The following is a 15,383-nucleotide window of genomic DNA, read 5'->3' on the forward strand; positions in this document are numbered from 1 at the left end:
CTTATTACTTAGAGTAACGTTTCAGGTCGACAGGTTTTGTTAATCTGTTTGTTTGTTGACATATCACTAGGAGGCTAAGTCATGATACAACAACTAATTATTATTATGTTTTACTGACCTAATGAAAGTATTTTAGGATAAATGTGTTGTTGTATTTACAGAAACATGTTTTAGTCACCACTTGTAACTATGAGATCCCCGGTAAACAGTTAAGCAACCAAATATATGTCTCAATCATTGTGCACAAATTTTGATGTACCCAAAAATTGCCACTGACATCAGAATCATTGAAAATGCACAAGAACAAACTGGGTTGATTTTATGACATTAATCCTGTGAATATGATACTAGATCAGTTTCTGTCAGTATTGAATATGATACTAGATCAGTTTCTGTCAGTATTGAATATGATACTAGATCAGTTTCTGTCAGTATTGAATATGATACTAGATCAGTTTCTGTCAGTATTGAATATGATACTAGATCAGTTTCTGTCAGTATTGAATATGATACTAGATCAGTTTCTGTCAGTATTGGATATGATACTAGATCAGTTGCTGTCAGTATTGGATATGATACTAGATCAGTTTCTGTCATTATTGAATATGATACTAGATCAGTTTCTGTCAGTATTGAATATGATACTAGATAAGTTTCTGTCAGTATTGAATATGATACTAGATCAGTTTCTGTCAGTATTGAATATGATACTAGATCAATTTCTGTCAGTATTGAATATGATACTAGATAAGTTTCTGTCAATATTCAATATGATACTAGATCACTTTCTGTCAGTATTGAATATGATACTAGATAAGTTTCTGTCAGTATTGAATATGATACTAGATCAGTTTCTGTCAGTATTGAATATGATACTAGATCACTTTCTGTCAGTATTGAATATGATACTAGATAAGTTTCTGTCAGTATTGAATATGAAGATAATAAGTTGATCCATATCTCACTGATCAAAAAGTTCTAGCAAAATCAAAGATTTTAAGAGAGGAAAATAACAACATCATTTGATGGTTGACATTCTACTTACCAATGACATGAAGGAGGAACTAATTTTGTAAGAGCTTCTAATGATTTTTCTGACCTATATTCCTGTACAGAAAATAGAAATAGAGAATAACTATTACCATGGAAACATTTGAGACAAAAGTGTGTAGATATGATGTTTGAGATAAGACCTACTGTTGCCTGTGCTTCAGTGAACACCAATGTGATCTAACATGACAATCTGTGACTGAAATCACTAGGGATTACAACAATGGGGATTTGTGTAATCTCCTATGAATTACATAGCATACAAAAAAGTTATAAATATCACTGCAATTTTTGAACCGTACAGAAACTAACTAAAGAAAAAAAAAGTGGATGAGATTTTATAAAATCATCTTACCTGTACAAAAGCTACTGTTACCACTATAATGATTGCCTGTGGAAATATACAAAATATCAATATCAATAAAATTCTGAATTTCATAATTTTATCATTCAATTCAATAACAGTAGACTTCACTAAGCCATTATTTGTTTGTACCCTATACATTAATACAAATAATATAATATAATTTATCATAATATCATTCACAATATACATCATAACTTAAGATATAAGCCTTCTTGTTCTTACAACAAATACCCTATACCCTATAATCATAATTTCAATGACATGATATATATCCTAACCTGACCATCACAAAATAATATTTCTCTATGACAAACTTGCAGGCATTTCTGTATTTATTTATTTATTTATTTATTTATTTATTTATTTATTTATTTATTTATTTATTTTGTCCATGTACAAGGAGACAGTTTTAGTCACTACTTATTTTCGCATGTTTGTTGTCCAGTGAAATAAGTGAAAATGTCCAGGTTGACAGTATTTGTTACAGTTATTCCAATAGTAGGTAATATGGATTACCAGAAGACATTGTGTTCTCATCACATGGTCTAGAGTTTGGCTCATTAAAAAATAAATGGGTCTATTGTAGTTATAGATATATATATAAAAGAGATAGTGCTAATCTTTTGTGTTCATGTTCTATTATAGAGTTGACATCTCCTTTGTTTGAAACCTGTACCACAGATTCTGTGGATTTTCATATTCAGTGGCTAACAATAACTATTGTAGTCTAAAATAGTGCAACTTGGATAATGTTCAAGGTTGCCATGGTGATATTTCCAAAGTACAATTGGCGACATGCCACAACAATAGTTTTCTTCAACTGATCCAGTAACAATAGGTATTATCACCACTTTATACTTATGCTCAGCTAATGTAGGAATTACTATCACAACTTGTCCTTGCTAGTAAACACCAACTGAATACATTAACCTTAGCAATTGCACATACCAAGTATGAATTCCTGAATGTACACAATAGTATACAAAATTCTTACAACTTGTGTGTATTAGAACTTGTTCCTACTGGCATATGAAGCATTGAATGCATACAACCTAAGATAACAACAGCATTGAACACTGAGATTTAACACCTGTAAATGTACATGTGGCTGTCACTGTACTGTATACTAATGGTGTATACAATTCTAAGTTTGACTACTGCATATTAACATCAGTACATCTACCTGAAGTCTTAAGGATTAAATAGGATAATTATTTTGTTCAGGACAGCTTGGCCAGACATCTGCTCTACTTTTTTTATTGGCATCTGTAACACTATTTCTTGCCCAGTTTCAATAATTTGATGTGTTACACAATGTGTAGTTAATTTGACTGAGATTGCTGTGACCACACTGATGGGTATAGCCTAAATATAGACCTGAGAACAACTATCTCTACACTATCTCTACAGTATTCTATTATTTATTTATGTTCTGTTTGGGTTTGCATGCATGCATGCTTATGCACATGAATATGTGTGTCTGTGTGTGTGTGAACATATGTGTGCGGTGGGGGTACACAACAGGTTGTACTTATTGAGAGCTAAATTCAAATGTCATTAAGTTCACAGATATATGCCATACACCAAGGTAGATGAGTACTTCATTTCAATTATTAAATGATCTATCATGAATCCCAATGGACTGACATTTTTGTACTTAGCATAATTACAAACATATGTGAATGATAGTAATTAATGAGAAGATCTGACACAGTGAATAGAATTCATATCATACATGACCTTTGACCCATGTCACCATAGTGGTATCATCCAATGATAGAAATCATAGCATGAATAAATCATAGAAGTCTTGTCCTATGTTCAATGATAGTTCCTTTTATCTGCATGTGAAAGTAAAACCCTTCAGGGTGAAATGTTCTTATAGGCAGAATGCTAACCTTATCTTAGTCAAGTGTAACTTGGTCAGACTACATTACATGAATGTAAATTTGACTGAGACTGGTGCAACTATTGGTAAAAACCTGTCAGTTATTTCATTTGTGGAATAGCTCAAACGTGAATATTTACAAGTCTTTATAGAAGACACACTCCCTAGTGTCCAAATTCTTGATTATTAAATTTCTGTCTGTCCACTGAACGCATAAAAGTTTTTTTGAAATGTTGACACTGAAGGTGAAAGTCAAATGTTTTTTTTTTCTTTTTCATATATTTGTACATTTTATTAAATGTACACACCACTCTTTGCTGACACTTTCATAGTACCATATCTGGGGTGGGTGTTTTGTTCCGGGTGATTGCCACCTTCCCATATCTGACTCTGTGTAATAGCAAATCTTGTTTGAATCTCACACTTCTGAGTAGCCAATCAGGATGAGCATTACATTGGCAGCTGTGCACATTGGAGAAATTGAAAAACAAACAAAGAAACATACACACAAAGGATTGCATTCACAACATGACCCGTTGATGGAGGTGCTGTCTATCCAAATGATTTCAAAAGAAGCGTACTTATTGGTTGAAGAAACCTTTCAAGCTCCTACAGATTCAAACAAGATTTTCTATTACAGAGGGTCAGATGTGGGAAGGCGACAATCACCAAGAACAAAACAAACGACACGAAACAGTGGAAATAGTGGAAAATAAACAAATCTATCTGGTTTCACCACATCAGATTTTAATCAGATTGGGGTAAGGAGTGAGTTTAGTTTGATTTTTCTACATCTACTTACCACTGTTATACTAACAGCGTCATCATATTGACTCATTATAACACTGACAACTGCTGATGCCAATAATAGCATAATTAGGGGGTCTTTGAACTGAAAGAAAGAAAAATAACATTTAATATTAGCATAGAGAGAAACATAATACATAATTGTGTCATTACCATACCACAGTCACATTATTCAAATTAACAACCATTATACTACTGAACATTTTATTTTTTATCAATTTCCTTAAATCTGTTTTCCAAAATTTGATATTTAGAATACACGATAATATGTTAAAAGAATGAGATTCTGAATCTGTTGCCATAAATTGTAATCTACAAATTGATAATGATATCGTTCTTTATAAAATTTTAATCTATCCTGATGATTATTTCAGAAATATTCCTAATATCTCTCAACTTAAAAATGGAATGAAATGAGACAGAATGCTATACAGATAATAACTTTTTGTAAGAATTAGAATAATGACACATTCCATGCATGTCATTACATAGTATTGATGTTGGTGTATTTCTATCATATAAACTGATGTATCTACTTATGTTCACCTTATAGTAGGAGTTAAAAATAGCATCTGCATGTATGTAGTAGCAGTGTGCCATCTAGTTAGACCAAAATATTGTGAGTTGCAATGATAAAAAAAAATCGATTTTCTTGTGTGTCAACACAAAGTGAGAATGATGGATCATAAGATATTGTGGTGTATGACTGGTGTAGACTTGGATTTCTGGTAGAATGCGTGAACCTTGGAATCAATATCCCTGAATATCAAAGTTATTAAAATCTTGCCAAATTTTGACATATGGAAGCTTGATCCTGGTCCTTTGGAAATAATGAAAAGAATTTGCAGCTTTATTGTATTTTTTCTTCAAAGATATCAACAATCTTTCATTTCTGATAGAGTAAACACTGTACTTGGCAGCCATATGAAGCAAATACTATACTAAAGTAAAGAATTGCTCCACATTCCAAATAAACAAAGCAAAGTATACTTCCATCCCCATACATGTCAATTATAAAGATCAGTCCCACAATAAAGTAAAGAATTACTCCACACTCTTACATTGTACCTGTATATACACACAGTAATTTTCATCTGCTCCAGTACATGTACATGTAGGCTTATTGAAATATTCACAATAAAATTACAATTTTGATGTAAAAACACACAACTGAAGTGCCCTACATCATACATGGGCACTTCACATAAATACTCAAGAGAATATTACACAGTTCAACAAGCAATCAATGCAGGCTTGTTATAAAACCTGACATGGAGATATTTTGAATGTAAACAAAGTTTGTATGGATAACAGTTTATGTTGTAAAAGGCACATTCCAATGTAATGGCAACCTTTATTTTAGCAGACAGCTAAACTCTGTAGTATACATGTACTAGTGTTTTTACTAAAAGGTGACATGTAGGTCAAATTCTACCTGTATTCCTTAGTCAGGGGTTCCAAAAGAATATTATGGTTAATTCCATTTTCCCATGTTGTAGTTTGTGTACAAACAAATACCCCCCTGGTGAAGAGAACACTAATCCTCTTTCTATGGGGGGAGGGGGGGGGGATATTTGTTTGTAATCAAATATATGTTGGAACTTTGCCATTTTTTACCAGTTTCTCTTTCCTGTTATTCAGGTTCACCAACTTTTTAAAAACACTGGGAATCAAAAGGTACAAGTCAAAATCAACTGTTGGTTTTACTTACTTGACCAATATATTTTTTCCACAATGGTTCGTCTTCATTGATCTCAAACTCATTGTGGCCATGTATTCGTAGTCTTCGCTGTGCTTCTAATGTATTTAATCCTTTCCTAGGATTAGTATCAACTCTGTCAACCACAGTATCAGTCGACAGACTTGCCGCTTCATTGGCAGGTATCATCTGCATATTATCTTTGTTTTCACCCTGGTAACAACAAAATACAAAATATTACAAACATTTAAACACAACTTTTTCAAAACACCATCTCTTGTCATCCTTGCTGAACAGTGAAAAAGACAGAATGTAGCAACATTTCTTGAAAGGATGAAAAATACATCTGTATGTATACTCTTTGTCAATTTTATCAACCCTATGATTCAACATAATTTTCATATACATTTTGTATAAACAGCTATCATTCACTGTTACATAAATTTAATGTTTTCTTAAAATATGATAAGTTGCAGTAAGTGACTATCACATCTTGGATGGCAAACTTGATGTCCAGTAGATAAAACCATGATAGATCATGTAGATAAGAGACTGTGTTAACAGACATTAGTTCATGATCAAGTAACAGAAGAGTCAGATGGTAAGTAACTGGTCTCTCCTCCTGAAATATAAGTATTGTTGTTGTTGTTGTTGTTGTTGTTGTTGTTGTTGTTGTTGTTAACACAAACATACTGAACATGTCAGAGAGACAATTACTGATAATAAGTTGTTGAGGTACAGACATAAAGCTGAAGCTGACTGTTCTCTGGCTGATGGATGTTTTGATGTGCAAAAAATTCAACAAAGACTGAAAACGACTTCCTGACCCTGATGTTACTGTCAATATGGAATCAGGGATGTTTACAAAATACTGCAATGGGAATTGTGATAGCTGTCCAAACTGTACTTGGTCACAGGGATGTTTACAAAATACTGCAATGGGAATTGCAATAGCTATCCAAACTGTACTTGGTCACAGGGATGTTCACAAAATACTGCAATGGGAATTGCGATAGCTATCCAAACTGTACTTGGTCATCTTAGTATAATTGAATATAACTAATTAACCACATAGGAATACCTTTGTAGTTCATTGTCACTCACTGAGGAATAATTATCAGATTGTATGTATTTTAATATTGATAAGATGCAAAAATATGAAAATTCTCACTGAAAATAAATATCACCATGTATTGCTTAGAATAGTTTGTATATAAAACTACCGGTACTTGTGTAACCTTGGACAGTCATTCCAATAATTTGTGCAGTTATTAATTAAATAAGGAATGCAAAGGTTGACCAGTTTTCTAGATTAATTTAGGAGTTGAATGGAAATGGTAATGTCCATCTGTTGCATTGGAGTGAAAGTAAAATAATGAATGGCAACTAATGAAGCTTCAATTTTACACAACATATTGAGTGGAGTTAATACTGGTAACTAATGAAGCAGCCATTAAATATATGCTACTCATTATTGATAGGTACTACCAAATGAGATATTGGTCCATGTCACAAATGAGATATTGGTCCACATTACAAATGAGATATTGGTCCACATTACAAACGAGATATTGGTCCACATTACAAAAGCAATATTGGCCCACATTACAAACAAGATATTGGTCCACGTTACAAACGAGATATTGGTCCACATTACAAACGAGATATTGGTCCACATTACAAACGAGATATTGGTCCACGTTACAAACAAGATATTGGTCCACGTTACAAACAAGATATTGGTCCACATTACAAATGAGATATTGGCCCACATTACAAACAAGATATTGGTCCACATTACAAACGAGATATTGGTCCACATTACAAACGAGATATTGGTCCACATTACAAACAAGATATTGGTCCACATTACAAACGAGATATTGGTCCACATTACAAATGAGATATTGGTCCACATTACAAACGAGATCTTGGTCCATGTTACAAACCAAAACTTACTGATAGGACAGACATATTGTCACTGTATGGTATAACAACACTCATGTCACAACCAGTGTTTTTCCTGGGCTGGATGGGTAATGATTATGAGTACCCCACCCCCACCCCCAATAAATTATATAAATAAACAAATAAAATAAAACAAGCAAACTGTGAAATAAATACACAAAATTAAAACTCAATTCCCAATTTATTAAAACGTCACAAGTAAATTTGACCACTTGCAACTATGGTATCTAAATGTGAATATGTTCATGGAAGGTTGCTAACACACATTCATTCATTCATTCCTTCTACCAGCTGTTGTTTACTAAATTTAGATTTTACTATTTCCATTTATCTTTAGTATTTACTGGTAGTATACAGCTGTCCTAAGACCACTAAACTATACTGCATACTAGTATTTTCTACCTCTTTACATGGTATTCTGAGAAATACCAAATTAATTTCTGTCTGTACTTTCCCACATTTAAAAAAAAAAGAGAGAAGAGTTTTGACCATTGACACCATATTGTCTACTGAGCCATATCAAAGAAGTTCTAGCATCAACATACATGTATTATATATCTAATGAAAAATCACTACAACACTACACTTGTTGATATAATATGTGCACATTACTATGGCAACATTTCTGATCCTAAAACTTTACAATGTAATGCAATTCCAAAACAAACTACAGAATACACACATCTTAGCTTATACAAATATATTATGTGTTTTCACAGATTAAGAAATATTCATTCTACTCACCCTAAATACATATATTCTACTATTAGAATACTCTGTTGAAATATGAAGTCTTTACTTTTGCTGGTAATGTGGTACAATCTATATATTCTATATTCTAACACAGATTCATTTTAATATGAATAAGTCATTACTCAATACTTATATAAATGTATAGGGATGAAATAACCAGCTTTAAATGTACCTCCTGCTGCACTGATACATCAAAGATGGTACAGTAGATTATGTAATCCAAGTTTTTGTGTCCAGGAGAAGTGTGACTATGTATAGTACATCTACAACCCTGCACTGAATCTTATTATACGTCCAAGTTCTGGTAATTTGTTAAACTCTATCCCTGCATATTGCTATATTATAACACTAATACCAATATTGCAGGATTAGAGGCATGTACAATGGTACAGGTGGTCAGCAATTTTAATATCAAATCAAAGAGTTACATTTCAATCTTTATTCATTCCCTTTAGTATTATCTTAATCAGTAAAAGCTATACAGAATACAGTACATGGGATCATTCATCTGTTCTAGGTCAAGTTTTTCTATTTACTATAGTTCTGCCAAACAATCATTATGTATACATCATGGATATTATTTCTATAGGTATAACGTTAGCCATATCATAATTGTACGGCACCTCTGAACTTTACTTAGTATTGGATACTGACATGGTGCTTTATAAATGACTTGACAGATTGATTGATTGATTGATTGATTTCTAATCAGAAGTAAGCCTTAAAACTAACCTTATTATCAATAGACTGAAAACCGTACCATCTAAGACAGCTAATGTGAATATCACTGTGCACATGTGGAGACTACAGGAATAACGTTAGCCAGACATGCCATTCCATACTTTTCCAAACTTTTAACGTTATCTTTTATATGCTTCACAGTTCGATTGACAATGGGTGTAACTAGTTGACTGTAAATAATGATTACTCTGAGGAATACTTCATAGTTAGTGTTACTGTTAGAGCTCTACCTCCAGTCTGAAACTAAAATCATGTGGGGACGCAATGACGTCATCATATTTATATGAATGCTGTAACGTGTTGGGGATAGCACAAATTTCTGTGCTACAGTAACCACTTTTACTATACGAGAGTGTATCATATAGAAACTAGACTAATCAGATATAAAAGGACATCAAGGTGAAATATTCTATACAATACAATACAATACAATACAATACAGTATACATAAAAATGCGTACAATAAATGCAGTTAAAAAAAGGGGACATTCATAAATGAAAACAGAGGCATCATGTCTTGAGATGGGTTTACTAAATACTATACTACATACAGTACATGTAGTTCTATACATCAAACAACCAAGTCCTTGTATCTCTTGTATCATTATGTCATTACATGTATCTTGTCATTTCAAAACTAACTTTTCTTGCATTTGCTCAGACTGACATGTAAATATTGGCAAATAGCCATTTACTTCGTGCACTTTGCCAAAATTACAAAATGACCTTACCTGAAACCAATTTAAACAATTCTACATCAATAAATTATGAGTCAGAGACATAACTTAGACTGAGAATTTTGTCTTTGTGATCACGAATTGAAGAAATAATTAGATGTCAGCAGTAGATGAGTTATAACTCTAATCAACAACTATAAAATTGTAAATACTTTCAGACATGACTGAGAAATTCCTAACCACATAAAATACACCAAGCCATAGTTCATACACTGAAAAATTACAAGAAATGTAAAAAAATGTCCAAATATCTCATTTAGAATTTGGTAAATGATGGTTCAATATTGTAGGAATAGAAAACTTGCATTTTGAAAACTAAATCACCAAACTATTTTACTTATCATTATAAAATTTCAACTACATTTTATATGTTTCTGGGTTTTTTTCTATAAGCTACAAAAAACTTAACTTTACCAAGAAGGGTATCTATAATATGTTGAGTGTACATTAAATTTGACCCAGGAACCCTACAGGTCTGAGGTGATGACAAGGTTTGATTCATAACAGAATACAAGATATGGCAATGTGAAATGTAACAGGTGTTAATAAAATCCCATATGCAACATGTAGTCAAATAAACTAAACCTCACCTGGACTTCAATCATGATGATTTTTGAGACAAACACACATTCCACAAAAGTCTCTTTTCAAGCCCTAGGCCCTATGGTATGACAGTCTGAAGATTAACAACCGCATACCAACATATCCAGTTTTCAACAATACAGTTGTGCACAACACCTTCACCTCACATCACATCATGCACCATACAATCACAACTGACATATGACTCTGCTTACATATACATAATCAGATACAGCTTATTTGCATACCAACTCATGATTGGCAACATTTGTTTCAATGTCTGCCGCCATTGATACAATGTTGCCCTCAGTGATCTCATTGGTTATTTTGACAGATCACCTCTGTTGACTGCAGCTGGACTTTGATTTTAGTGCCCATGCAGTACTTGTTGATAAAAACAAATCAAAACACGTGTTGGTATGTACATACATTGTACATGTAAAGTGACTCTCTTTGATTACAGCATCTATTCACTTCGCTTTTTGAATAAGTAAAACAATATCATTGAGATCTGAAATAAATATTATTTATATTGTTTTAAATACCTTGTAACTATGACATTTACCATTAAGACTTTTAAATAGAACACACAATTCCACACAAGATAACCACTGCTAAAGCTTTCCACACAAGCTAACAACCACTGCATAAACTTCCATATTAGAAAATAATCGCTGTTAAAAGTACACACTTCCACTTTCATTTGATTGATGTCAAGATTGCATCATCCCCATGGCAACTTACTCATTGTCATGGGAACAGCAAGATCCTTGCCATATGATAATGTTCATAGTTTCTACCTGTACATACATCTTTTCTTTTTTTACATCTACATTTCCTATGTAATCAATGTAGTTGGTTACATACTGTAGTCTCTGACTAACTAACTTACAACTATGTCAGCATTTTGAAAATACCTGGAAATGAGAATAAAGAAATGTTATTGTTTTTTTTCAAACTTCTCTGTACTTCAGTGCAGAAGTTGCTATATTGCATAATTTGCTGGCATTGGGGCATAGGGACTATGTCTACAATTGAGGAGAAGTTGCTAGACTACAGGCATTTGGAGAATAGGGACACTAAGCCATTGAATTATTAATTCCCCAAATTCTAATTTTTAAAATTCCATTTAGATTAAGCTCTGTGCGTTGGAATTTGAAAAGTACCTGAATGGCCTAGTAATGCTACAGTAAGTTTAGCCATGAGCTTGTCTTGACAGTGGAAATTCATTTTCAAAAAATACTACATTTTATAACAATTAAGTATATATCATGATATCACCTATCAAGCTTAGGAGTTGTAAACAAAGCTAGCCCACTTAGCAATATACATTTTTTAAAAGTAGTCAAAGAAATTATGAGAATTTAACTTTGCAGAATGTAAATATATGTCTATTTTTGTCAGCGTTAATAAAGAAACACAATTAATATTTGGTGTGATAATACAAATACATGTAACAAGCTCAGCTGTATCAATCAATAGCATGCATGGAAAGTACTGTATCCATAGAAACCAAGGTTTTCTGTTTGTGATCAGACTTACACCAACCCAACAATGTGACTTGTAATAAAGTACACAATTCTAAATCCATATCAAATAGTGTTAATACATAATGAACATTATATCAAATGTTATTGATCTATTTTACCCCATTAAAATAATTCAATAATATACACGTTACCTAGATATGAAATGTCACATACATGTATACTAACATGTAGATATAAAACATCACATATACCTACATGTAGATATAAAACATCACATATCATATATCTACATGTAGATATAAAACATCACATATACCTACATGTACATGTAGATATAAAACATCACATATATCTACATGTAGATATAAAACATCACATATATCTACATGTAGATATAAAACATCACATATATCTACATGTAGATATAAAACATCACATATATCTACATGTAGATATAAAACATCACATATATCTACATGTAGATATAAAACATCACATATACCTACATGTAGATATAAAACATCACATATACCTACATCATATATACCTTTCATACCTACATGTAGATATAAAACATCACATTCATCAAAGTAATCCAATAATAGACCTACATGTAGATATGACACATCACATTCTTTTCAATGTCATTCACTGAAGATATTTCAGTGGTTCAATGTTAGTGAACTGTTTACTTGGAAAGTGTCATGTATGAATTTCATAATCCATATCATTATTGGGCTGTGTGACACAGTGTCAATGTCAGCTGTTGAATGTTTCCAACATAGTTTCAAAAATAGATTTTATCATTTTTTTTGAGGGAGTATTTACTGCTGTACATCACAGTTAGTATGTAATACAGTATAATAATTATTCCTCTTTCTCCCAAGGGGTATTATTCTTAAACAAGTAATTACTAATTATATCAATTCACAACGGATAGATTTTTAATATTCATGTCATTATTAATCTATAATTTATAATGTTAAAATAATTATGAAAAAAAAATGAAATAAGATAAAAGGAGATGCAGTGAGGACAACGTACATGTATGCAAGTATTCAGTTGTATTTCCTAGTAATATCATGCCTTCCTATGTGGTGGTGGTGATACATGTAAGTTGACAAAGTTCATGTAGCACTACTGCACAGTAGTTGGTTGTCAGGGGCAACATGATATCAACTATATTACAGAAAAGAGAAATGAAATCTCACATTTCAAGCTAAATCATATAATAGCACATTGTCCCTGTCAACACTGACTGTCAACCAATCAATGTGACTTGGTGTACATGTAAATGTTGATATGCCTTGCTGTACATGTGTATATCCTTTACTTACATCTATATTGTTACATGACAAAACAAATTGCACAACTAATGAAGTATGAAAGTTAAAAAACCCTCTTTTTACTTGATCTTTGTACATTCTATACTTTACAAGACATGGTCATTTTTATTCCATTCAAAATAATAGATACTATAGTATCTACATGTATACAGCATTATTTTTGTCCTGATCATGTATACTCCTTTGTACATGTAAGCTCCAACTTGTTAGACTCTCTCACCAGTCCTCGGGAGCATTGCTAAATGGGCTGTTTTGTATCACCAGTCCTCGGGAGCATCACTGCCTAAAAGGGCTGTTTTGTATGTACCGATATGTACCACATAATTTTACTATCTTTGTACTGTGGGCACTCATCAACTACATTGTACATAGGACTAATCATTTGTTGATGTATTACTGTGATGCTTTGTGTTATTATGATGCCCTGAGCAGTAACACATCAGCAAATGATTGGCCCTATATGTAGTCGATGACACAGTACATGTACAAGGATATTTGAGTTTAATTATATGGTAGATATATATCGGTACATACAAAACAACGATGCTTCCAAGGACTAGTGTGAGAGTCTACCAACTTGTATGCCTTTCCAAGCAGGTTGGGCACTCTTTACAGTAAATGTTTTATTCAAACACCAGAGACAACATAAAGTACAACCATCTTTATATATTTGTGGACCAGATAAATTAAATCACAATAATTTGGCTATACATGTTTTGTAACCCCGGCCATGTAACATCCCAGTAAAATATGTTACGCATGCATTAAAAGTTTCTTTTCATACTTATGACCAACCCTATACTCCTTAATTATGTCAAATCTAATTCTATAAGAAATAATAAATTAAGATTATAAACGGATACTTTAAAACCCATACATGTATAGTACTGATAAAACATGTTTTATGCTAAAAGATAACACCTCAGGGAGATGATTACAATATATTAGTATGTACATGTAGATATCCTTTGTTAAATGTTCATGATGATAGCACCTTCAATTTCACAAACAAATAAACAAACAAACAAACAAACAAACAAACACATCACTTGGCCCTTCAAAATATGTGTGTGTCATATAGACAAATCTGAAACAGAGCCAAGTGATTTATTTTATAACATTATCGTGTAGCTGACTAAAGAAATGTATTCATGAGAAGCAATTAACAAACTTTGCATTATTTAGATATAAAAATGATACAATTTGCATACCAATGACCAGATCATCTTTCCTTGAACAAAAGTACAAACACTACAGCATAAAGTATAGAGCATGAGGAATAGAGGGAGTGAACATTGAATTCTGGGGGTAACACCATGGCATGGCATTGACATTTCATTTCAATATCAGACCATTCTACCCAACATCCACTATATTTTACTATTACATTAAGGTTAATCAAGTTATATGTGTTACAAGTGAAAATACTTTAATATCCCTTTAGGTTTACACAGGTAGATGATGTTGACTTTAATCACGCCACAATGTGTATCACTCACACTGTCTCTCACACTTCGACTTCCACCATCGTAGATAGATTCTGGACCTTGATTTGAAAGTTAGTCGTTACGTGTACAAACACGGTGAATGGAAACACCACACATTAGGAAATCAACCTAAAGAATGTTAACACACAGAGCTAATCATATACATGATGTATCACCGTCAAGATATCATGGTTTTTACTTACGTCTGAATGACCTGATGACAAATTATCGTGATATTCTCCTAAAGACGACACGGCAACCAGCAGACCGGTGTCACTCGATAACGATATCTCCTCGGACCGTGTTTTCATGGTAATCACTTATGCAACACCACAAAGTCATCCTCGTGGGACAGAATGATCAAACAATAATCACACATCAAGAAAACTGTATCATACACACACAATTAGAAGTCTCCTCAAAGCACGCCCTATCAACTCTGGGAAATATACAAACAACACGTTACAA

At 32.5% G+C, this 15,383-nt stretch overlaps 1 protein-coding gene across 1 annotated transcript in view; it reads right to left on the reverse strand.

Annotated features, from left to right (window-relative positions):
* The window catches only part of LOC144438335 (calcium-transporting ATPase type 2C member 1-like), a 31,760-nt gene extending 16,377 nt beyond the window's left edge, over positions 1 to 15,383 (reverse strand). The window contains exons 1-5 of the mRNA XM_078127408.1: positions 15,119 to 15,383; positions 5,824 to 6,024; positions 4,108 to 4,197; positions 1,406 to 1,441; positions 1,046 to 1,107 (exon numbers count right to left, since the gene is read on the reverse strand). Coding sequence (XP_077983534.1) covers positions 1,046 to 1,107; positions 1,406 to 1,441; positions 4,108 to 4,197; positions 5,824 to 6,024; positions 15,119 to 15,226 — 497 coding nt within the window. The 5' untranslated portion in view covers positions 15,227 to 15,383. The remainder of the gene's footprint in view (positions 1 to 1,045; positions 1,108 to 1,405; positions 1,442 to 4,107; positions 4,198 to 5,823; positions 6,025 to 15,118) is intronic.

Source organism: Glandiceps talaboti, chromosome 7, assembly GCF_964340395.1.
Source record: "Glandiceps talaboti chromosome 7, keGlaTala1.1, whole genome shotgun sequence".
Lineage (NCBI taxonomy): Eukaryota > Metazoa > Hemichordata > Enteropneusta > Spengelidae > Glandiceps > Glandiceps talaboti.